Source organism: Capra hircus, chromosome 6 (genome assembly GCF_001704415.2).
Source record: "Capra hircus breed San Clemente chromosome 6, ASM170441v1, whole genome shotgun sequence".
Lineage (NCBI taxonomy): Eukaryota > Metazoa > Chordata > Mammalia > Artiodactyla > Bovidae > Capra > Capra hircus.
The window spans coordinates 21,934,226-21,960,643 of NC_030813.1; the positions used below are offsets into that span (position 1 = coordinate 21,934,226).

The window sequence follows — 26,418 nt, forward strand, 5'->3', positions numbered from 1 at the left end:
GTATTTTTCACAGAACTAGAACAAATAATTTCACAGTTTGTATGGAAATACAGAAAACCCTGAATAGCCAAAGCAATCTTGAGAAAGAAGAATGGAGCAGGAGGAATCAACATGCCTGACTTCAGATTATACTACAAAGCTACAGTCATCAAGACAGTATGGTACTGGCACAAAGACAGAAATATAGATCAATGGAACAAAATAGAAAGCTCAGAGATAAATCCACACACCTATGGACACCTTTTCTTTGACAAAGGAGGCACAAATATACAATGGAGAAAAGACAGTCTCTAACAAGTGGTGCTGGGGAAACTGGTCAACCACTTGTAAAAGAATGAAACTAGAACACTTTCTAATACGATACACAAAAATAAAATCAAAATGGAGTAAAAATGAAGTATGTAATTGAGTATGATATAAATAACATATAAACTGCAAGTGTCAGCTCAATATACATTCACAAAGTGAACACACTTCTGCAATCTCCACAGACATCAAGAAAAAGAACACTACCAGAACCCTGGAAGTCCCCATCAAGCCCCTTCCAATTATAACACCACTTCCCCAAAAGAAGCAACTATCCTGATTTCTAACACTATTAATTTGTTTTACCTATTTCAGAATTTTATTTATAATACTGTGTATTCTTCTGTGTCCAGCTGTTTATGTTCAACATCAAATTTATGAGTTTTAAATACTTCACTGTATGTAGTAGTACTTCATTCATTTTCATTCTGTATTTCATTACATGAAAATACCGTAATTTATTTATTCATTCTACTTGTGATAAGCATTTGATTGTTTCTACTTTTTTGCCCATTGCAACTTCTGCTCCTATGAACATTTTTATATATCTCTTTTGAAGCACATGTATGCATTTCTACGTGCTACATACATAACTTTGTCTTATTTATTTACTTATACCCCAATGTATAAGGTATTAAAGGCCATTTTTTAAATTGCAATAACCACACTGGAAGTTTTGTTAATAGGCAGCACCCAAGCTCCACTTATGAAGATACAATCTTTTGTCAGGAATGAAAGGTGAGACTCTGAAGGTATAAGTTGAAGAGGGACACAGAAACCAAGAAATGGCTCTACAATTTTTTAAGACAGAAATTTATGGGCAATAAAGAATATAACAGAGAGAAGAGTAAAGAGTACAGAGAGAAAGGGATAAGATATGTAAAAACATGGCAGAAGGCCAAAGACAATAGAAATAACTAGCCTATGAGAGAAGTCACAAGAGAACTTTTAAAAAGATAAATTTTAAATATTAAGTTCCATACATCATGTAAACCATTTTCACTTATTCCTACTTAAAAAATTAGTTGCCCACACAAATGCCTTTGATAATAAGTTAGCCCAAAAAATTTTTTTCATGAACATCAAGGAGAAAGGGAATTATTACACATCTTGAGTAATATAGTGCAGAATAGAGCAGCAAAATTAAGAAATCAGTAGACATGCTGAGTGTCTGAAATGATTAATGTGTTTTGTTTGTTACTGTTTATGGAAGCAAACAAAGATGAATAAGACACAGTCCTACCTTGAAGTCCTGCATAATTGACAATCTTTAAAAATTAAATAAACTATTTTTCCTAAAGCAATGTGGCTTTGTTTAAACAAGGGAAAAAAAACTCTCTTTTTCTAAGAAAATCACTTATAACTGTGCTACCCGGAGCATGAAGAGTCCATCTTCCACATTTATAGAAACTTATTAAATATTGATTCAGGACTGCTTTAAAAAGATTAGAATAATCATTGTGAAACTGCTAAACACTGAGTAAATCACTTTAACTTTTTTAAATTAAATTTATGTTTAATTGAAGCATAATTGCTTTACAGTATTGTGTTAGTTTCTGCCAAACATCAATATGAATCAACCATAGGTATACAGCCTATGTCTCTTCTTTCTTGAACACACCTCCCACCTCCCTCCCCATCCCACCCTTCTAAGTTGTTACAGAGCTCTGGTTTGAGTTCCCTAAGGCATACAGTAAATTCCCATTGGCTATCTATTTTACTTATGGTAATGTATATTTCCATGTTACTTTCTCCATACATCCTACCCTCTCCCTCCTCCTCCACTTTAACTTTTAATTTTGAGATAATTGTAGATTCACCTGAAATTGCCAAAAAAAAAAAAAAAAAAGTAAAGGGAGTGACCTTCTATTGTACTTTTTATCCAGTTTCTCCCAATGATAACACCTTTCATAATTTATAATAGGGTACCAAAACCAGGAAAATTACATTGGCACAACCTAGAGCTCATTCATATTTCACTAATTTTATATGTATTCATATACATATAGAGTTCCATGAAATTTTATCACATGGGTAGATTTGTGTGATCACCACCATCAAGATGCAGAACTGTTCCATCAGCACAATGCTCCCCTCACTTCTGTATGGCAAACCCACTCTACTCTCACTTCCCATTTCTAACACCTTGCAACCACCAGTCTATCTCTGTAATTTTATTCCAGTATAAATGCAATCATGTATGTGCATGCTAAGTTGCTTCAGTCGTATCAGACTGTGCAACTCTATGGACTGTAGCCAGCCAGGCTTCTCTGTCCATGGGATTCTCCAGGCAAGAATACTAGAGAGGGTTGCCATGCCCTCCTCCAGGGGATATTCTCCACCCAGGGATCAAATCCATGTTTCTTATGTTTCCTGCATTGGCAGGTGGGTTCTTTATCACTAGAGCTGGAATCATAAGATATGCAACCTTTTGAGATTGGCATTTTTCACTCAGCATAATTACTGTGAGATCCATCCAAGTGATTTGCATGTATCACTGGTTCCTCTTTTATTGCTGAGTGATACTGAATGGCATAAATATATCACAGTTTATTTATTCATTTACCTGTTGAAGGACCTTAAGATATTCCCAGGTTTTGGCTACTACAAAATAAAGATGCTAAGAACATTCATGTATAGGAATTTGTGTGAACTTGTTTTCACTCCCTGTGGTAAATGTCCAAAAGTGCAATTGCACTTTTACTCTACCTGGAGACCTCCTCTGAGTTGTCTGGCTACCCAAATGGATCTCAGTGAGAACCCAGAGCCCAGTGCCTTCAAAGGAAATGGGCTCCTAGCAGGCCATGATCTGAGGAGGCAAAAGAGGGGGGAATTTTCTTTGTCTCCATTTTCCCCAGCTTTCATCATCAATCAGGATTTCATCCTGGCAACTTTGTCACTAACATCAATCATACTAAATCAAATGACAAAATCTGATCATGGGATAAAGATTGGTAAGAACGGTACAGGCTCTTCTGTCCATGGACTTCTCCAGGCAAGAATACTGGAGTGGGTAGCTATTTCTTTCTCCAAGGGATCTTCCTGAACCAGGGATCCAACCTAGATCTCCTGCATTGCAAGAAGATTCTTTACTGTCTGAGCACCAGGGAAGCCCAATTTGGCCCAGCTAGAGCCATTTTCATTTTATTTTTACTGCTTCTTCAATTATGAAGCAAAGGAGATCAAGGACATTGATGATGCAAGTGAATGCTTCTCTAATGTTTCTCTGAATAGAGACCAGAGTTTCACTAAGGCTCCACATGTCCAAGGATCACAGGAATACTGGCTTTCTGGTGTCATTCCCCTTCTAGGTAGGAAGCATCAGTCCATCACACTGGCTTTGGGCACCAGAGTGGAAAGGACTGTATTGGGAAGTAATCTTTTCTCTTTGGGGACGTTTGAAGAATGTCTCACCTGTAGTTCCCTTGATACAAGTAATGACACCCCCACCTCCACTCATGAGCTGTTTCCTCATGATTAATTCCTGCCACAGTAGCTCCAGTGGGGTCTCTGGGAGAAATCCCACTCAAGAAGAACCACTGCAGTTTTCTTTCAATGGGTGTACATCTAGTCTATAAGAAATAACACAGGACCTAATGCCCAAGTTTGGGGTTAATAATATCATCTTAATAATTTCATCTTACAAGTTTTCTTCTTCCAAGTAAAGTCTTATTTTATTGATATACTATGTACACAGAATTTACAAATTAAGTAGTGTGAAAAAGCTTAAAACAAAAACAGCAGGGACTTCCTTGGCAGTCCAGTGGTTAAGACTCCAAGCTTCCACAGCAGAAGGCATAGGTTCAATCCCTGGTTGAGGAACAAAGATCTCACATGCCACAAAGTGCAGCCAAAGAAAGAAAACAAAACAGCAGTTTCTACTCTTTATCTACCACCCACAACTATTCCTCTGAGGCAGCTGCTTTCAAATATCTTAGCTAGGTAATGTGGAAACTGAACTCTCTTTCCAAATAGTACATACATAAATTCCTATATAATTGGGTTATTATCAGTGAGTTTATTGGGGTTGTTCTTTTTTAGTCTGAAGAAGCCAAGGTTGGCAGTATAGGAAAGGAGTGAGCTATTTTTTAGGAGTTCCTTGGGATTTGCTTGCACTTTCAGTTAACTCTCCAGTAGTTTCTTACAACATGGCAAGTTACCTCACAAAAGAAAATTCAAATTTCAAAGTTGTCTAGAAGAAATTGAAAAATAAACAATCAAGGGTACTCTAGCAAAGAGCTCAATGTTTTGCTGTAATAAGCACAACTGTTAGGTTTTCAAATAAATATTATTATTCTGTGTACTAAGAAAATTCAGGTTGTTCTCATGCATACATTTGCAAAAAAGTACTTCAAAAATAAGTTTTCAAAACTCAGACTGAATAGTTTTGCTCTAAATATTCAGAGAAACATATGAGCAATAAAGCTAAACCAGCATGTTTTACTGATGAGATCTTACACTTCACCAAATTAAATAGGTGTAGGATATATACATGAATGACAACAGAAGTCAGAGAAGCAAAAAAACCACATATATGGAAATCATAATCAAAACAAACACTCTTAACTGACTGTGCAAATGTAACCTCACTCGTTAATTTGTTCTGCTAATTACATATGCAGTGTCCTTCATGGATTCTGGAATAAAATGATGTGGTTCTCAATATTACTGACATACACTCATTTCAGCAACTGCATTTCAGAGATGCCTCTAAATATGAAAAATTATGTACTAGGTCCTTTCTAGTTGTAGTATATCAATTAACATTTTCAGAAAGAATGACATGAGAAATTTCAGCTGCTTCTCTCAGTATAGAAATAACTTCTTTGTGAACAATAATTTTTATAGGTATTAAAGTATCTGTATTTCATTTCTTACAATATCATGAAAATGTTGAGGATATAACTGTCATCAACTGATACTTCAAAAAGACAGACATCAAGTGTTGAAATAATTTAAGAACTAAGATATAAGGAAAATGATACTAAGCCCTACTCTCTAAGAGTTTACTGCCTGTTGGGAAGTCACATCAGGCTCTAAGTTATAAGTACTACCTATGGTACGAGAGTGACACATAGGATTAAAAACCAGAGGCTTCTTAGAAAATGGTGTTTGAACTGATTCGGGGCGGGGGGGTGGGGAGGAAAGGAGTCAGCCACAAAAAGGAGGGGAGGCTGAAATATGTCAGTGGTATTAGTGATGCACAAGAAGGTAAGGGGTTCAAAAAGATATTTAGCAAAGAACTCCATAGGACTTTTTGATTTGTTAGCCATGGGCTCTGAGCAAGAGTAGTAGTTAAAAGCAACTTCCAATTGCTGTCAAACCAAACAGAAATTCAAATAAAGGAGCGTGGTAAGTGCTAAGTTGCTTCAGTCACGTCTGACTCTTTGAAACCCTATGTAATGTGGTCCGCCAGGCTCCTCTGTCCATGGGATTCTTCAGGTACCTGGGAAGCCCAAATAAAGGAGGTAGAGGTAATGTAATGGAAAATATGAAACTAGTTTGGGCAATTCTGAGATGACTGTGAAACGTTCAGGTAATGTCCAGTAAAGAGTCAGATGTATATTTCTAAAGCTCAGAAATGATTTTGGTTTAGAGATACAGATTTGGGAGTTATCAACCTACAAGTGATAACTACAGCAATGAAAGTGACAGATTAAAAAGAGCAGAGGACTTTGAATGAAGCCATCAGGAAACATAATGTCCAAGAATACGGCAAAGATAAGGCGCTTACCAAGGACACCAAAGAGCAATGACTAGGAAGAAGGGAATCAGCGAAGGGATGTATATGAGAATCACAGGGGTCAGAGCTATACTGTCCAATACAGAATCCACCAGTCCCATGTGGCTATTGAGGATTTGAAATGTGCCTAGTGCACCTGAGGAATTAAATTTTTAACTTTATTTAAAAACTGATAATTGATTCAGTTTTTGAAAAGTGTTTAAGTATGCGTACGATAACTTCAATATGTGAATCTATTTTTCAATGATAAATTTTGTAAAATCTCAACAAATTTAAGTATCTCTGATAAAAATTTGGCATTAGAATTGCGACATAGAGTGAATATAAAATACACTCATTTTGGAGATTTTTGTATGAAGAACAGAATGTAAAAATATTTTATTAAAGCTTCTGTACACTGATGATATGCTTTTTGGTTTTGGGGTTTTTTTTAACAAGGATAGTTGCTAATATTTATTTGAAGTGACTTAAATGCCCATGTTTAAGTCATAAGTAGAACAGTTATCTTTAAAACATTTAGATCAATGAACCTTTAATTCTTTTTCACAATAATTGCATCAGTGTACATGTAGTGATTTGTAACCTACTCTTCTTGAGTGAACCATATGTCATGGTGATTACATGTTGAAACGATAATATCCTGGATATACTTGTTTAACTAAAATGTTATTAATATTAATTTCACTTGTTTCTCTTTTTTATTTTTTGAGTGGCTAATAGGTATCATGGCTTTTATTTCTATCATATATAGAAAATTTCAAGAAAGAAAGAAGTAATCATGACTATTGGGAGACAATTCTCAAGTTTCTGTAGATCTTGTAAGTAAAGCACTGGGTGCCCTTTATTCCAACATATCTTCCCAAAGATATTCCTATAAAGAACAGTCATGGAAAATGAAGATAATATCTCATTGCAGAGCAAAGAGAAGGCATACTTACTGCCCATTATAAAAGATAAGGATTTCTTAAGCTCAAGGTTCCTCTTTTGTGATTAAATCCACTGTGTGTAGAAGTGTCACTTGACCCTCTTTGCATTGTCTTGTGGGAACTGGGGTTCAGAAAACTAGTACAAAAATGCTGATGCCCTGGCTACTGTCATTGCAATAATAAGTAATAAATTTTTCCTTTTTATAGTGAACTTTTCTCCATCCCTGACCCAGAAGTCTTGGATCTTCTACTAGCATCCATGAAACTGTGCCAAGCTGACTTGTTGGCTTACAAGAAAAGTTACATCTCACACCTTTCATAGTTCTTGACAGTGACTCTGTCAGCTATATACTGCTGTATAACAAACTGCCCTAAAAGTCAGAAGCTTAAAAAAATAACAATTAAAGACAGACATTTATATCAAGGGAATTCAATAGTGTAGAATAGACACAAAGAGATCAAATGACTTTTTTAGAAAAGTATGAAGGCAATTCAATGAAGCAAACAGAACCTTTTCAGTGAATGGTGCTGGCACAAATGACTATATATATACACCAAAAATGAACAAAATTCCATATATCACATCTTATAGAAAAACTAATCCAAAATAGACCATAGACATAATTTAAAATCTAAACCTACAAAACTCTTAAAGTAAACACAAAGAAAAATTTTGTGAACTAGGTTAGGCCAACAGTCCTTAGATATGTCCCAAAGTACAATCCATAAAAGAAAAAAAAAATGGCAAACTCAGCTTCATAAAAATGATAAATCTTTGTTGTATGAAGGACATTGTTAATATAACTCAAAAAATGGAAGCAAATATATGTAAATAACATCTGGTAAAGGACATATCTAGGATATATAAAGGACTCTTAAGACTCAAAAGTAAGAAAACAGGCAAATTTTTAAAAGTGAAAAATATTTGAACAGATATACAATCTACATTTAAAAATGGGCATAGGAAGAAAATCAAAACTAAGATGTAAATATTACTAAAAGCAATAAAAGGACATACAATCCTATTTGCAGTCAGGGAATTGCAAATTAAAATAGAAAATATTTTTCCCCATAAAACTGCAAAAATAGAAATACTGATAATATCATGCAATGGAGAAGGAATGAAGAAATGAACATTCAGATTTTCTTGGCTGCCATACAAATTATTTAGGAAGAAATTTGGTAATAGTTGTTATAACTCAAAACTAAAATATCATTTGGGTTAATATTTTTAATTCTAGTAATCTCTTCTATGAAAATAAAATCATGAAAGTATAAAGAGGTATATAGATGGATATTCTATTATTAGCTATATTGAAAAATGGGCAGCAATCTCAATATCAATAAAAGCATGATTAAATAAACAACAATGTAACCATATAACTGAAAATGAGGAAAAAATATTAGGCAAATGAGGAAAAAATACATATTGATTTGTTAGTATAAAAAGCAAATTTCACACCAGTAAGTACAGAGTGATTCCATTCCTGAAAATATAAATGTGGCTGCTTCTCTATACAGATTCCTTGCGACTGCTCAAGAAAAGATTGGAAAGAAACTTAATGTAAGTCACTTTCAGTTTGGCTCAGTTCAGTCGCTCAGTTGTGTCCGACTCTTTGCAACCCCATTGACTGCAGCACACCAGGCCTCCCTGTCCATCACCAACTCCTGAAGTTTATTCAGACTCATATCCATTGAGTTGGTGATGCCATCCAACCATCTCATCCTCTTCTCCTCCCCTTCTCCTCCTGCCTTCAATCCTTCCCAGCATCAGGGTCTTTTCAAATGAGTCAGTTCTTCACATCAGGTGGCCAAAGTATTGAAGTTTCAGCTTCAGCATCAGTCCTTCCAATGAATAGTCAGGACTGATTTCCTTTAGGATGGACTGGTTGGATCTCCTTGTAGTCCAAGGGACTCTCAAGAGTCTTCTCCAACACCACAGTTCAAAAGCATCAATTCTTCCATGCTCAGCTTTCTTTACAGTCCAACTCTCACATCCATACATGACCACTGGAAAAACCATGGTTTGACTAGACGGATCTTTGTTGGCAAAGTAATATATCTGCTTTTTAATATGCTGTCTAGGTTGGTCATAACTTTTCTTCCAAGGAGCGTCTCTTAATTTCATGGCTGCAGTCACCATCTGCAGTGATTTTGGAGCCCCCAAAAATTAAGTCTGACACTGTTGCCACTGTTTCCCCATCTATTTGCCATGAAGTGATGGGACCAGATGCCATGATCTTAGTTTTCTGAATGTTGAACTTTAAGCCAATATTTTCATTCTCCTCTTTCACTTTCATCAAGAGGCTCTTTAGTTCTTTGCTTTCTGCCATAAGGGTGGTGTCATCTGTATATTTGAGGTTATTGATATTTCTCCCAGCAATCTTCATTCCAGCTTGTGCTACATCCAGCCCAGCGTTTCTCATGATGTACTCTGCATAGAAGTTTAATAAGCAGGGTGACAATATACAGCCTTGACGTACTCCTTCCCCAATTTGGAACCAGTCTGTTGTTCCGTGTCCAGTTTTAACTGTTGCTTCCTCACCTGCATACAAATTTCTCAAGAGTCACTTTAGAGAAGATGAAATTTGATGCCTGGGTGATAAGGAATATTCACTTGACAATCCTAGCTAATTTTGTTAGACTAGTAGAATTACAGTGATTCTTCTTTCTATTGTTTTTCAGCATTTTTCTGAAATAGAGAATAATTGCTGAAGCAAATTCCTAGAGGAGACTGAAAAGAAAGAATTGGGGGCATATATGAATAGATCCACCTCAGAAACAGCAGATGCCCCATTTTCAGGAAGTGCATGAAAGGTGGCAAGAATTGGTGGGGCTGATCAGTTGGAGTGCAGGCTGTACAGCTGGGAGGGCTGGGAGGTGAGATATGATTTACCTAACAGTTACGATTTCTCAGCAACGAGGATGGGACCCAGGACTGGGGAGAGTGGTCAAGGTTTGGAATGGTCGATAAGGTAAACTGGAAGGATGTTCACCAGGACAAGCAAGGAAAGGTGCCCCTGTGAAGTTTTTATTATCTAGTCCTAGAAGTAGCAGACTAGGTGTAAGACAGGCTGGGAGGATAGTCTTACTTTCGAGCCAGAAAGAGTTTCAGCAGAAATAAATAAAACCACAACTGTGATTTAAAAGAAGAAAACAAACAAAATCAGTAATTTGAACACCAACATAGAAGTGTATGCAATTAACATGCCTCAGAAATTCACTTTACTTTTAAACTTTGATTTTGGTGGACTGCTGTCAGTCTCTGCAGCACTGTGATCACCTTAGATTTTGTCTGTAACCTACATCACTTTTCCACCCCCTCACACATCCGTACTCTACTTTACACTCATCTATACGAAGGCATTGGCACCCCACTCCAGTACTCTCGCCTGGAAAATCCTATGGACGGAGGAGCCTGGTAGGCTGCAGTCCATGGGGTCGCTAATAGTTGGATATGACTGAACGACTTCACTTTCTCTTTTCACTTTCATGCATTTATCAGAGAAGGAAATGGCAACCCACTCCAGTGTTCTTGCCTGAAGAATCTCAGGGATGGGGGAGCTTGGTGGGCTGCCATCTATGGGGTCGCACAGAGTCGGACACGACTGAAGTGACTTAGCAGTTTAGCAGCAGCATACTCTATTTTTAAAAGTCTCTTTTTTTTATGAAGACATTATAGACTTATCAAAGCTGAAAGGAATCTTAGGAATACCAATTCCCCCATTTTGTGGATGAGAAAATGGTGAGGCACAGAGATAAATGATTTTCTAAGGAAGCAATAGTTTATAAATGGTAAAATCAGACTAACCCAGGTGCCACACAAACCCTGTGTAGCCATGATTATATTAAAAAAGGGATACTGTGTCTGCAATCATCACAAACAGTTGTCACAAAATTAAGGCAAGACGCACTGCTGTCAAAATATAACACTGAATCCACTAAACAAAAATTACTCCTGTTGAAGGTGTGGCATGATACAAATATACTGCAATTGATTTTGAATGAGCTGCCTATAAGAACTGAGTAATTTGAAATGATGTATATTTGTAATATCAGAATCTTCTCCAAATCCTAAAATGTGCACTATTCTCAAGAACTGAAAAGCACCATCCAGGCTATGCCATGCTTTTGGAAGGATTACAGTGCCCTCTGCAGTTTCAGCAGAAATAAATAAAATCACAACTGTGATTTAAAAGAACAAAACAAACAAAATCAGTAATTTGAACACCAACATAGAAGTGTATGCAATTAACATGCCTCAGAAATTCACTTTGCTTTTCAACTTTGAATTAAAATACTTACGTAAAGATCACTTTTTAAACAAAGTGCACTGCAGCATGTATAGCAGGTATCTATTTGTGTAAAAAGATACACAATATAGAAAAAGACACATGTATGTGTCTAACTGTTGGAGAAGGCGATGGCATCCCACTCCAGTACTCTTGCCTGGAAAATCCCATGGACAGAAAAGCCTGGTAGGCTACAGTCCACGGAGTTGCGAAGAGTTGGACACAACTGAGCGACCTCACTTTCACTTATGTGTCTAACTGTAGGTTAATTTGAGGATAATACTCAAATATGGCTCAGTTGCCTCCAGAGACACAAACTGGCACCCTAGGGATCATATGTGGAAACATTATTTCCACCTTGGCTCTTCTGGTACTGCTACTGAATCCGAGCTCATTCTGCTCACCAAAAGACAGGCCAAGGTATTGAGGCAAGGAATATGGCTTTATATAGAAACCTGGCTGACAGAGATGATAGCAAACTAATGTCTCAAAATAATCATCTTATTGGGGTCTGGATGTCAGGTTTGTTTACAGATCAGAGATGGGGGGAGGTAAGGAAACAAAAAGGTCATTAATGCTGCAAATATGTCCTAGAATGGCAAGCCTCAGAGTTCAGTTCGGTTCAGTTGCTCAGTCACGTCCAACTCTTTATGACCCCATGGAATGCAGCACGCCAGGCCTCCCTGTCCATCACCAGCTCCCAGGGTTTACTCAAATACATGTCCATTGAGTCGGTGATACCATCCAACCATCTCGTCCTCTGTCATCCCCTTCTCCTCCTGCTTTCAATCTTTTCCAGCATCAGGGTCTTTTCAAATGAGTCAGCTCTTCACATCAGGTGGCCAAAGTATTGAAGTTTCAGCTTCAGCATCAGTCCTTCCAATGAATAGTCAGGACTGATTTCCTTTAGGATGGACTGGTTGGATCTCCTTGCTGTCCAAGGGACTCTCAAGAATTTTCTCCAACACCACAGTTCAAAAGCATCAATACTTCAGCATTCAGTTTTCTTTATAGTCCAATTCTCACATCCATATATGACTACTGGAAAAACCATAGCTTTGACTAGACGAACTTTTGTTGGCAAAGTAATCTCTCTGCCTCTTAATATGCTGTCTAGGTTGGTCATAACTTTCCTTCCAAGGAGTAAGCGTCTTTTAATTTCATGGCTTCAGTCACCATTTGCAGTGATTTTGCAGCCCCCAAAAAATAAAGTCTGTCACTGTTTCCACTGTTTCCCCATCTATTTGCCATGAAGTGATGGGACCTGATGCCATGATCTTAGTTTTCTGAATGTTAAACTTTAAGCCAACATTTTCACTCTCCTCTTTCACTTTCATCAAGATGCTCTTCAGTTCTTCTTTGCTTTCTGCCATAAGGGTGGTGTCATCTGCATATCTGAGGTTATTGATATTTCTCCCAGCAATCTTCATTCCAGCTTGTGCTTCATCCAGCCCAGATTTTCTCATGATGTACTCTGCATAGAAGTTAAATAAGCAGGGTGACAATATACAACCTTGACATACTCCCTCCCCAATTTGGAAACAGTCTGTTGTCCCACGTCCAGTTCTAAATGTTGTTTCCTGACCCACACGCAGATTTCTCAGCAGGCAGGTCATACGGTCTGGTATTCCCATCTCTTTCAGAATTTTCTGCAGTTTTTTGTGATCCACACAGTCAAAGGCTTTGGCATAGTCAATAAAGCAGAAGTAGATGTTTTCCTGGAACTCTCTTGCTTTTCAATGACCCCACGGATGTTGGCAATTTGATCTCTGGTTCCTCTGCCTTTTCTAAATCCAGCTTGAACATCTGGAATTTCATAGTTCACATACTGTTGAAGGCTGGCTTGGAGAATTTTGAGCATTACTTTGCTCTCGTGTGAGAAGAGTTCAATTGTGCAGTAGTTTGAGCATTCTTTTGCTTGCTTTTCTTTGTAATTAAATGAAAACTACCCTTTTCCAGTCCTGTGGCCACTGCTGAGTTTTCCAAATGTGCTGTCATATTGAGTGCAGCGCTTTTACAGCATCATCTTTTAGGATTTGAAATAGCTCAACTGGAATTCCATCACCTCCACTAGCTTTGCTCATAGTAATGCTTCCTAAGGTCCACTTGACTTCACATTCCAAGATGTCTGGCTCCAGGTGAGTGATCACATCATCATGGTTATCTGGGTCATGAAGATGTTTTTTGCATAGCTGTTTTGTGTATTCTTGCCACCTCGTCTTAATATCTTCTGCTTCTGTTAGGTCCATACTATTTCTGTCCTTTATTGTGCCCATCTTTGCATGAAATTTTCCCTTGGTATCTCTGATTTTCTTGAAGAGATCTCTAGTCTTTCCCATCCTGTTGTTTGCCTCTATTTCTTTGCATTGATCGCTGAGGAAGGCTTTCTTATCTCTCCTTGCTATTCTTTGGAACTCTGCATTCAAATTGATATATCTTTCCTTTTCTCCTTTGCTTTTTGCTTTTCTTCTTTCCACAGCTATTTATAAGCCCTCCTCAAACAACCATTTTGCCTTTTTACATTTCTTTTTCTTGGGGACAGTTGATCCCTGCCTCCTGTATAATGTCATGAACCTCCATCCATAATTCTTCATGCAGTCTGTCTATCAGATCTAATCCCTTGAATGTATTTCTCACTTCCACTGTATAATCGTAAGGGATTTGATTTAGGTCATACCTGAATGGTCTAGTGGTTTTCCCTCCTTTCTTCAATTTAAGTTCGAATTTGGCAATAAGGAGTTCATGATCTGAGCCACAGTCAGCTCCCAGTCTTGTTTTTGCTAACTATATAGAGCTTCTCCATCTTTGGCTGCAAAGAATATAATCAGTCTGATTTTGGTGTTGACCATCTGGTGATGTCCATGCGTAGAGTCTTCTCTTGTGTTGTTGGAAGAGGGTGTTTGCTATGACCAGTTCTCTTAACAAGACTCTGTTAGCCTTTGCCCTGCTTCATTCTGTACTTCAAGGCCAAATTTGCCTGTTACTCCAGGTATCTCTTGGCTTCCTACTTTTGCATTCCAGTCCCCTATAATGAAAAGAACATCTTTTTTGGGTGTTAGTTCTAGAAGGTCTTGTAGGTTTTCACAAAACCATTCAACTTCACCTTCTTTAGTATTATTGGTCATGGCATAGACTTGGATAACTGTGATATTGAATGGTTTGCCTTGGAAATGAACTGAGATAATTCTGTCATTTTTGAGATTGCATCCGAGTACTGCATTTCTGACTCTTGTTGACTGTGATGGCAACTCCATTTCTTCTAAGGTATTCTTGCCCACAGTAGTAGATATAATGGTCATCTGAGTTAAATTGGGTATGTGTTAATTTCTTCCTTTCTGCCATCTACAAGTGAACATGGTTCTGAACAACTGCACTTTAGTTTAACAGTCAGGCAGAGGAGGAGGATTCTCTGAGGCAGGCCATTAAGCATGTATGTACAACAAAGGCAGCAAAAATCAAGCCAAAGAAAGAGTTCCATATGTAAAATCATTAATAGACAGCCAGTGGAAATTCACTGTATGAAGCAGAGAGCTCAAACTCAGTCCTCTGAGACAACCTAGAGGGGTGGATTGGGGTAGGGGTAGGGGGTGAGAGAGGGGTCAAGAGGGCCAGGACATATGTATATCTATGGCTGATTCTTGTTGATATATGGCAGAAACCAACAATATTGTAAAACAATTTTACTTAGTCTCCAATTAAAAAAATTACTTTCAACATGGAGTCAGAATTGGCTTTTCCCTGCAATAGTACTATTTAAATGTTTTCATCACATGCATGTATTGATCTTTCATGTAACAAAAGAGTTATATGACAGAAGTTAATCAATAAAAATTTTGATTACCGTTAAGAGAAGTGGTATGCATCCAAATTTTAAGCCTCTCTCTCCAGAAGCTCCTTAATTTCAGACAAGTTCTTTAATCTTTTAAAAACAAGAGTTGCATATGCCAAGTCCCTTATCAACAGAGATTTAACTTAATTACCATTTTAGCTCACCCAGAAATGGAGTTGTAAGCTAGTCAATCAGGAATTGTCTAAATGGCACCAGTTAAGCAATCTGACTGATAGGCCCCAGTCATTCCCTAAAGAAAAGTAACTTTTGAATTACCAGCCCAGTTTTTTGACCTGTATAAGTTCCTCTCCCCATTCTGCCTATAAAGTCTTCCAATTATACTGGTCCTTGGAGCTCCTTTCTATCTAGTAGACTGGATACTGCCCGATTCAAATCAATTTTGCTCAAATAAAGCCTAACAATTTTTAATATGCCTCTGTTTACCTTTAATTTTTTTATCTTTAACAAATCCCTTTGCCCTCCCTAACCACTTAAATTAAAACATAGCTTCTTTATCTCTGTATTATCTTATCAGATAACACCCAGCATTTTCACAGTTTAGCTGTGAGAAAAGTAGTCTATACCAGCTCACATTTGGTTAATCAAAACAATATTGATTAGCCTATAAAAGAGTAGACTATTTTATTCATAGCTTTTTAATCTACAAATTTCTTAAATTTGGGAGAAAATCAATATTCACTAAGATATTAATAATTATGAAATATTATATATTAAAGGTAGATTTATTTCTTAGTCCTCCCCTCCAAAGGAAATAAGTATACCTTTCCAGAAATTATGTCAAAATTATTGAGTAATTGAATAGCCAATTTTTAATTGAATGTTTACTAAACTCCAAGCATCTTTCCAGGTGCAGGGTATAAGGAGTAAATAAAAACAAAGTTGCTAACCTCACAGAGTTAACACTTTGGTGGGAGGAAACATAATATAGACAAAAATGAATACATACTAATTCTATCTGAAAGTTATGAGAAATATTTTAAAAGAAACAGAATAGACGAGAAAGTTGTTATTTTATACAGAGTTCTGAAAAAGCAAGCGCTATTTCTGAAAAACAATTATCTAGACTTCTATTTCTGCTTCCCTGATGCTGGGAAAGATTGAGAACAAGAGAAGGGGATAAAAGAGGACGAGATGGTTGGATGGCATCACTGACTCAATGGACAAGAGTTTGAGAAAGCTCTGGGAAATAGTGAAGGACAGGGAAGCCTGGTGTGCTGCAGTCCATGGGGTCGCAGAGTCCGACACGACTGAGCGATTAAACAACAAATTTCTGCTAATAAAAGTTTCACCTAACTACCAGTCTTCAGTAACTCTTTTCCCAAGTCAGCCTATAAGGAACTCACAGCCAATAGGAAAATAAAAAGGCAGTGTAAGCAAGCGGAAAATGAACAATCTAAAACCCACGAGTTTTCGAAGGAGCACCAGTCTTGTTTCTGGGCTGGGCAGTAACTTTCAACTCTTGTCATCTGAGGTACTTCGTTTGTTTCAATTTTTTTTCCCGTTTTTTTTTTTTTTTAAACAACTGTTAATGTAGTTCTTTAACGTTCCTAATTCCCTTTTATTAATAAAGAAAAGATTTTTTCGGCTTTGTGTTTTCCCAGATTTCAAACACTTTAAGGGTGGGGCGAAAGAAGGCGTTTCTATAAGGCTGCCAGCACTTCAACGGCATTTAGCAAATACTAGTTATTTCCGCTATTACCCGGTGAATCGCGCTCTTTGCGGCCCGAAACCTTCCAACCCATTATCCTTGGACTTGCCGCCGGCCTGGCGTCCCCCGCGCCGCGACACAGATGGAACGGACCGTGACGTCACGAGACCGCGACTCAATCAGACGCGGCGTTTGGGAAATTTTAAATTTAAAGGCGGGGTGGCCCGTACGCTCTGAAGCGCCGGCGGTGGAGGTTTCTGACGTATTCCCTGGGATCCAACCGGGCAGGATGGCGGAGGAAGGAGCCGTAGCCGTCTGCGTGCGGGTTCGGCCGCTCAATAACAGGTAGGTAGGCCAGACCGAGCCCAGGTCCCCACTGCGGACTCCGGCGCCGGCATGAACCGGAGGAATGAGTCCTCGCTCCTCTTTTGCTCAGCTGCCTAGAAAGTCGGCCACTTACCCGCTTTGTGCCTCGGTTTCCTATCTGTAATGGGACGGGGCAGGATCGAGGATCTAGAGGATCCTTTTCAGCTGTGGAATTCTCTTATATCTGTAATCCAGGCTCACCGACGTTAAAGACCTTACTCCCTGCCCTGCACTGCCATCGCCCCATCTGCGATCCCCACCAGGAAGGTCGATATCGGAAAGATCCTACTGCGCTCATCACAGTGCAGTTAAATTTTACGTTTAACTGACTCTCGCTTCCCCTTTACTGTATACTCCTTAAGAGCGAAAACGAATCAGTTTTGTTGCCTTGTATTCTGTACTTCAATCAATAACTGAATTCCGCATTCAGAATGTTGAATGAACAATATTCATCAGTGTTGATTTTTTTTAGTACAGTGTACTGTATTAAAACAGACGCTACCATCGTTGCCCAGTGGATCTCACAACAGAAAATAGATAAAAGATATAGAATATTAGGTGGTGATCCTGGAGTAATAAATGCTTTAGAGAAAAAGCAGGAAGGGGAAGCAAGGAAAGTCTGTTTGCTATGCCAGTCTTGGGTCCTCGCCCCAGAATGCTAACACAGTTTTGTCTCTGAGAAACATTTGTTAAATCTTACGAGTGCTTAATAAATGAGAATATCAAGAGGAGGAATTTCCTGTTTTTTATAAGCTTATTGATGCATTAGAAGACAGCTGCATAAAGAAACCATAATAATATATCGTGACAGATGTTATGATATACAGTTAAAGAATGTTTGCTAGCCAAGTCATTAGTCCTTTAGTGAGGTAACTGTAGGAGAGGAACAGGGCAGTGTCAGGGGACACCTGAATCATGAATGAAAGAATAGTTAAGGTGCTTAGTGGAAACCTCAGTCAGGATATTCCAGGCAGAGAAAGGTTGAATCTAATTTTGGGAGTGAACTTCAGGTAGTTGATTCCTCTGGGAGTTAAGGTGTATACAGTATTTAGAGGAAGATGAGATTGAAGAGAAAAATTATAGTGATAGAGGTATCATGTACCAAATTAAAGATTCCAGATGGTTTTTAAATGCTTTAAGAGAGAGAGACATATCAACTGCCACTACTCCATAGGAAGGTGGAAGTGAAGAGTTTCACAAGGAAATTCCCATGAAAGTGCAGGAGCTCACTGAAGCCCCATTTAAAAGTGTTGCCCCCTCAAAGGTAGATTTTCCACATTTATCTTATTTATGGTATAAGTCATTGCAATCTTTTAAAATATTTATCAGAAGATGAAGTCTTTCTACTGTCTCTCATAGAACACAGCTTCTATGACCAGTTATTCTAAAAGGCAGTGTTTTTATTCTTTTAGAGAAGAAGCGCCTGACAAAGATACTCAAGTTTACTGGAAAACTGACAATAATACAGTTTTTCAAGTTGATGGGAGTAAATCCTTCAATTTTGGTAAGTTCATAATAGCATCAAAAGTTAACCTGGTATCCTTTTTCTATTATGAGTACAAAAGCCTTATGAATAACACTGGATTTGTCACTAAAGATCAAACCAAGCCTTCAATAAACTGCTTCAATGGAAACTTTGAAAAATTGTTCATCCATCATTTATAAGCTAATACATTGATGCTTAAATACAGTAGTAGTAAAAAAGAAAAAGGAATTAAAAAATTAAACGCATATACTATTACTGTAGTCACAGTAACTTATGACTGAAACTAACATTCTTCCTCTTACTCATGAGAGTACTTGTGGCCTGAAATTCTGTAAACCCAAAATATTTTGCTTAGTATTAAGTCATCTTTAAGATCTTCCAATTTGTTTTGGTTGTTTTGGTTTTTTTGTTTGTTATACAGCTATTTTCAAAACTCTGTAAAGAATAAGTAGTGAAGATATTGCATGTTTATCTGCTAGAATATAGCAGGAACCTACCTCTGTTCTTATGGAGCTTATATAATGGAAAGAAAGGCTTTAAACAAGTAATTTCCCTTATGCTGACATAAGCTTTTGTGGAAATCTAACCAAACTTGGTGTCTGGAATGGTACCATTTACACCAGGACCTGCAGGATGAGTGAGAGCCAGCTAGAACAGAGGGACTTCCAGGCTCTGATGATTAACTGATTTGTACATTAATTCAGCATGTCTATAGTGCTGACAACTATATACCAGTGCCACAGTGCCAGGCACTGTTCTAAGCACTTCCTATGTATTCACTCATGTAATCCTCCTAACAAGCCTGTGTATTTGGTGCCTTCCTGTTTTACTGAGGAACTGAAGCAAAGTGGTCTGGAGTCACATAGCCAGCAAATAAGAGAGAAAGGCTCCAGATCTGTATTTTAGCCATACTGCCATGTTGCCACTTAGCCTCCATAGAGCGACGGTGACGTCCTCTGAACAACCGCAGGAGTAACCATGGTTAAGTTGTCAAATTAGTGTGAAACTAGAAAGCCACAGAGATGTGTGGAAGAGAAAATGAGTTCTGGTAAAGAAATGTTTGATGGTATTAACATAACTTTTTTTTTCAAACTTTTTATTTTGTGTTGGGATATAGCCAATTAACAACGTTGTGGTAGTTTCAGGTAAACAGTGAAAGAACTCAGCCATGGATATAGATGTATCCATTTTCTCCCAAATCTCCATTCCGTCCAGTCTGGCACATAACATTGAGCACACTTCCTTGTGCCATACAGTAGGTCCTTGTTGGTTATCCATTTTAAATGTAACAGTGTGTACGTGACCTTCCCAAATTCCCTAACTCTCCCTACCCCCTGGCAACCATAAGTTCATTTTCTAAGTCGGTGAGTCTCTGCTAGAGATTAAAAAACCTAAGTACCACACATTCTCAGTAGCCATATATGCCTATAAAAAATTTGGACTCATCCACCTATCTGAACCACATAACGTTAAGGTTTGAATCATCTGCCATTTCTCCTTGCTCTGAGATAATGACCCTTAAGCAGCCTTCAGATGGCACTTAGGTTTTCCACATTGTTCTGCCAATAGGGCAGATGTGCGGTCTCCGTGCAAGGAGTGTAATCACTGAACTGTTGATTGCAGGTCAATAATTTTCCCTCCTGATTTACAAATCCATTTCTTGTGAGCTTTTCAAGGTGAGGCCACCACTAAAAGAGTGGTCTATTTTTAATGTGCTAACAAAAGCACAGAACCACATCCTGGACTTGTGAATTCATCAGTGTAAATAACCACCCTAAACACCAGCCTTCAGCAGCCAGCTCATTGATCATTCCCCATAAGACTTAAGCTTTGGTCAGTTCTTTTCTTCCAGATACCTGCATTTCTTGGTTTCGTTTGAGCTAGACTTTCTTGCTAAGTATGTTGGAAACATTAGAATTTCTCAAAGAATAGTAACAGTCTGCATTTCCTAAATGTTAACATATGTTCACAGTAATTCTATGAAGAAGATATTACATGTCCATTTTACAGTTTAGGGAACTGAGGCATGGAGACATCAACCACTTGCCCAAATTCACACAGCCTGTAAGTGGCAGAATCAGGATTTGCAGTCTTGATTCCAGACCCCTGTATTCAGATCCAGCCACCATAAAGCACATAGGATAATAGACTTGTGGTTTTTTTTGTGTGAGGACCAACACATTTTGCCTAAAGAGAGTATTTCCATAGGACCAATGAGTTGAAGAAAATATTGTACCTTAAATATTCTATCATACCGTATCCTGACAATTTTATTTCTTTGGGCAACTACTAATTCAGAATGAAAATACAGTCAATTTGTTTGGTTTAACTTAAATATGTTTTGTTTTGTAGATCGTGTCTTTCATAGTACTGAAACTACTAAAAATGTGTATGAAGAAATTGCAGTACCAATCATAGATTCTGCCATTCAAGGCTACAATGGTGTGTATTCACTGCAGAAACATTGCGGTCTTTGGTGTCTGTTTAGCAGATACCTATCATTTTCCACACTGTAGATTCATTGTAATCTCCGCATGTATTTGTTTTGTTTTTGCAGGTACTATATTTGCCTACGGGCAGACTGCTTCAGGAAAAACGTATACTATGATGGGTTCACAAGAGTATTTGGGAGTAATACCCAGGGCAATTCATGACATTTTCCAGAAAATTAAGAAGGTAAATAACTTAGCTAAGTTTCTAGTACATGCAGGTAAAAATAGTGATGATAGGATAGCAATCTTACTGTTCTCTTGTAATGATGAAAGGAAGTAGATTTATAGTTATCTCTTAATTATCCAGGGGGAAAGAAGGAAGCCATAGCATAGATTCATTTTCTTTTCCCGTGAACTTACTTAAGAAACTTAAATTTTTTTTGTTCTTTCCCTTAAATCATGAAGCAGTACTCCCACCAAACAGTGGGCATTAAGGAACAGGAAAACCTCATCACAGTTGGGTCCTTATTGCCTTTGTTTAGCTACCAGTGATTATTAAGGAACAGTAAAAAGTAGACTAGGTTAAAAGACAAGGAGACCAGAAGGCCAGAATAGGCAACCTAATTTGTTAAGAGTTGATTTAAATTACTTTTTCATCATTATTTTAATGATTTTCAATTTCTTGTATATATACAGGTTGAGTTTTATTTTGAGGTAGGAGAGTTGAATGGGGTACTTTCCTGTTACAATTCTATGATACTATTAGTTATTACTGAAACTGTGTATTTTGTTGTTGTTGTTTATTGTCAGTATAGAAACACAGGGAGAATTTTTTTTTGTTTTATAAAGATAATTTCTTGAAAGACAAATACCACATGACTTCACCTCTATGTAGAATCTAAAAAATAAAAAATGAACAAACAGAAACAGACTCATAGATCACAGAGAACAAACAGGTGATTGTCAAGAGGGAACGGAAGTTGGAGGAATGAGAATTAGGGTGAGGGAGATTAAGGAGCACAAGCTTTCCGTTAGAAGATCAGTGAGTCACGCAGATGAAATGTGCAGCGTGGGGAATATAGTCAGTAATATTGTAACATCTTTGTATGGTGACACATGGCAATTAGACTTCTGTGATCGTTTGGAAATGTATGGAAATAGTGACCCACCACGTTATGTATCAGGAACTAACATAGTGGAATGGGTCAACCACACATCAACTAAAAAATAAATTAAAATTCTATAAATGTGTTTTCTTAAAGAATATTTTAATATTTAATATTAGCATGTTAGCATTCGTTATTGGGTTTTCATAACTGGATGATCTCTGAAGTCATCACATTATCTTTTTCTTCTAGTTTCCTGATAGGGAATTTCTCTTACGTGTGTCTTATATGGAGATATACAATGAAACCATTACAGACTTACTTTGTGACACTCAAAAAATGAAGCCTTTAATAATTCGGGAAGACTTCAATGTGAGTAACAGAGTTAACAGGGTGGCTCAAAAATTAGATACACTGATTGGGATTATCTTTTCTTGAACATTTGCCTTTAATTTCTGTATACTTTAAAGTAAATCCTGTTACTATGGTTTGTTTTTATTTTCTTTCTTAGACACTTGCAGATTATCTCTTAAGTAATATGTATAGTTTTTAAATATTGACAGTTACAGTATTTTGGTGTAAGTGCTTAAAAAGAGCAAGGTGAACTATCAGGTTAGAATTTGGTATACTTTGGCATGGGAAATACATTGTAAATATCGGAAGTATACTTATTATTTTCATACAGAATAAAAATCCCCATTTTCCACATAACATCCACAAATGAACTCTGATCGTTTTTACTTTCTTTTTGAAATGCGAACTTTTAAGTGACTTATATTTCCCTACTTTTACCGTAATTAAACTTGTTTCAGAGGAACGTGTACGTGGCTGACCTCACAGAAGAAGTTGTTTATACATCAGAAATGGCTTTGAAGTGGATCACTAAGGGAGAAAGTAAGACTTCGTACTATATTTCTTAAAACACTTATAGAAACTATTTAATTGAATATATTCAGGCTTTAAATCACACTTTTCACTTTTCATCTAAAATACAAGTTAGTGTTTTTCTTTGGATTTTAATACACACAGCTGAAATGTGACTCTCTTACAGAGAACAGGCATTATGGAATTACAAAAATGAATCAGCGAAGTAGTCGTTCTCATACCATTTTTAGGATGGTAGGTAATTCTCTCTATATTTTCTCTTTCCAATTAAGAATACACTAATTTTTCTATAAGTTGCCTTTTCTTTCTAGATTTTGGAAAGCAGAGAGAAAGGTGAACCTTCTAATTTTGAAGGATCTGTCAAAGTGTCCCATTTGGTGAGTATTGAGGAACCGTGATTAATGTACTGTATGAGCCAAAGCAAAATTTAATTTAGCTGCTAAAGGTTTGGTTTCATAAGAACTATTGACTAATTTGGCAAAAGCATCTATAAATTGGTAGTTTAGTCTCACCAATAACATGAAATTTCTAGCAGAAATGCAGGAAGAGGTCAGAGGATCTTACTTCCTGTGATCTTATGCTGCCACTCCCTAAGCTTTAGGTGTAAGAACTGTGGCAGTGGGGCTTTCCCTAACCGGTAATGGAGAACGGGCTAGTTCTATGCACACTTAAGAGGTAACGTAGTCTTGGGATTCGATGGGGTTTTATGTGTTCATGATTTTGGGATTTTGTTTCTTGGCCTCCACCAGTGCGATTGAGACTTGTAAGATGAATGAAAACCTGGGTGAGATAGTTAGAAACAAATAAATCATATTACTCTCATTTATATTCAGTACCTGTCTGTTGGTAAGTGGATATAAGCATTATGCAAACATTCCTTCTTGCTGAACTGCATCATTTTTCTTCTTTTTCTTTTTTTTTTGTGCTTCCTTTCTATTCCTTCCTTACCATTATTGTTTTGTTCCCTGTCTTCAAGGCCTGAATTCTTTAGTTTGATGTAGGATATGATTTAAGATTACTGCATTTGATTTGAAAATTTCAGGGGAAAAAATAATAAATCTATAGTATGTTTACTTTCAGATTTTGAAAACTCATTTAAATATCTAATTGCAGTTCACCTTAGTTATTTTACCATATAAGTATAGCATTTATTTTAATAGACTGGTCTTTTAACAACAACAAACCTAACTTCTGTTTTGTCATCCAAAGCTGGCCTATGATATATCACTACAATTTTAACTTTTAATATAATTTAGCTTTACTAGTCTTGACGTACTCAGTGATCCATTTGGTGTCTTTTCTCATATTTTTTGATGATCTATCATCTAGGGACCATACATACTATCTAACCCAACACTCAGATTTACCACTTACTCTAAAGTATCTTATTGGAAAGAATACTTCCCCAGTCATTTTCTGGCTCTTTAAAAATGATTTTTTGTTTTGCTTTTTGTTTTTTTTTTTTAGTGTCTCCTGGCCTTCCTAAATAATAACATCCAAGTGCTCTCGGCCCAGGTCCTTTATTTTTAGGGTTTCTTTCCTCCTACCCTCCTAATCAAAGCACAAGAGTGTTCTGTAGCCTTTCTTCCCTTGTTTGCCCTTAGGCATTGTTACCATGTCTGTGGTGATGATGGTCAAATAATTATTGTTTCTGAAGTCTCTGAGTTCTAAATCATGTCTCTCCATAAAGATTGTCCCACTGTTAAATCTCAAGCTTCAGTGGGTCTAAAGCCAAATTAATTTATTGCTATCATAGTGAACATTCCTTTTACCAGTAGTACTTATATCTTAATTCGTGCTGCTTTCCTTACCACTTCGCCCCTTTATTATGCCTCTACCTAGGTCATTTGTGGTAGATACTATATAACAGCGATTAGATTTCTTTGAGTATTTTAGTGAAAACAGTACATATCTGAGACAGGACTGTAAAACAAGAGTACATAATTATCTGCCCACTCCCCAAAGAAAGAAGTAATTTAAATCTCCACTTTCTTTTAATACATTAGGAATATTTACTGGGCTCTCGAATTAAAAAAAAAAAAGACGACATCCCTCTGCTACTTGCTGTCTTCACTACCACCTCCCTAGCCTAAGCCACCATCACCTCTCGCTTAGATTCCTGCCCCAGCCTCCTGACTGGGCTCCCACTGCCACTTTTGCCCCTCTCCAGCTCATTTTCCGTCTAGGGGGGCCACAGGTGATCCTTCAGAAAGTTAAATCAAGGTATGTCACTCTTCTGCTTAAAGTCCCGTCTCGGCTTCCCATTGCATTTGGAAAACCCAGAGTCCTTATCCTTGTTTACAGAGCCCTGAGTAATCTGACTCCTATCTCCTTCTCTTACACTGTATTGTCCCATCTCCACTTCACCAACTCTGCCATGCTGCTTTTTCTATTTTATGAACATTCCAAGCTCATTTCCGTTTTGTGACTGGACATACTCGCTATTCTTTTAATTTGGACTGTGTTTCCCTTGGTCTTGCATGGCTGCCTCCCTCTGTCATTTCAGATCTTAGCTTAATGGGGAAGCCTTCCCCTACCAATCAGAGAACCTCCTGTGTCCCTTCTTTCCTCTTCCAGGACTATTTAAATTATCTGTATTACACTTACCATATTCTATTTCTCATTTGTTTGTCTTTTTCTGTCTCTTCATCCATTTCCTCCTCTCATACACTCCATAGACAATATAAGCTCTGTGAGGACAGGGACCTTGCTTGTTTAGTTTACTGATGTATCCCTAGCACCTAACATACTACCTGAAGCATGACAGTCACTTTTTTCAGTAATATCTGAAATGAAAGAGTTTTGTGCTTTTAAAGATGCTGCAGTATAGTAAAAACACATAACTAGCTCTACACAGTAAATGTTATAAGAATAAGTCATACCTATAATGACCTCTGGGTGCACATTTTAAAAGAACAGCTCGTTCAGGGAATGGGAGGAGGAAGGATAAAATCAGCAAAGCTACACTGAGCAGGTAACATTTGCCTTGGATCCTGAATAGAGAACTTTAGAAGTAACAGAGAATGGCATAGGGTAGCACTTGGAAGTGTAGAAGTATGTGAGGGATTCAGGGTGTAGTGAGTAGTTCCGCTCGAGTTAGGCGTAAGTAATGAATAGATACAAGGCTGAAGCAGCACAAGTGCCAGATTGCAAAGAATCACAAAGTTCTGAACTTTGTGTAGGAAATAGAAAACCTGTTCTGGCGGCATTATGGAGGATATGTTACGTTACAAAGAAGGAACAAACATTACGGATTGGTTTGACAAGGGAAAGCCTAAACGGTCAGGTGAGAGATGAGGTTACAGATGGAGTGTTCAAGTAAACTGTGTGTTTAAAATGTCCTTTCAGTAGTTTGGATTTTATCTCAAGTTATACTTT

General features: G+C 37.4%; 1 protein-coding gene across 5 annotated transcripts in view; it reads left to right on the forward strand.

Annotated features, from left to right (window-relative positions):
• CENPE (centromere protein E) overlaps positions 17,020-26,418 on the forward strand; it is a 77,681-nt gene continuing 68,282 nt past the window's right edge. For all 5 annotated transcript variants that reach the window (XM_018049252.1, XM_013964484.2, XM_018049250.1 and 2 more), the window contains exons 1-8: positions 17,020-17,110; positions 18,544-18,635; positions 20,970-21,059; positions 21,175-21,293; positions 22,408-22,527; positions 22,968-23,049; positions 23,207-23,274; positions 23,352-23,417. In XM_018049252.1, the coding sequence (XP_017904741.1) occupies positions 17,055-17,110; positions 18,544-18,635; positions 20,970-21,059; positions 21,175-21,293; positions 22,408-22,527; positions 22,968-23,049; positions 23,207-23,274; positions 23,352-23,417 (693 nt within the window). In that variant the 5' untranslated portion in view covers positions 17,020-17,054. The remainder of the gene's footprint in view (positions 17,111-18,543; positions 18,636-20,969; positions 21,060-21,174; positions 21,294-22,407; positions 22,528-22,967; positions 23,050-23,206; positions 23,275-23,351; positions 23,418-26,418) is intronic.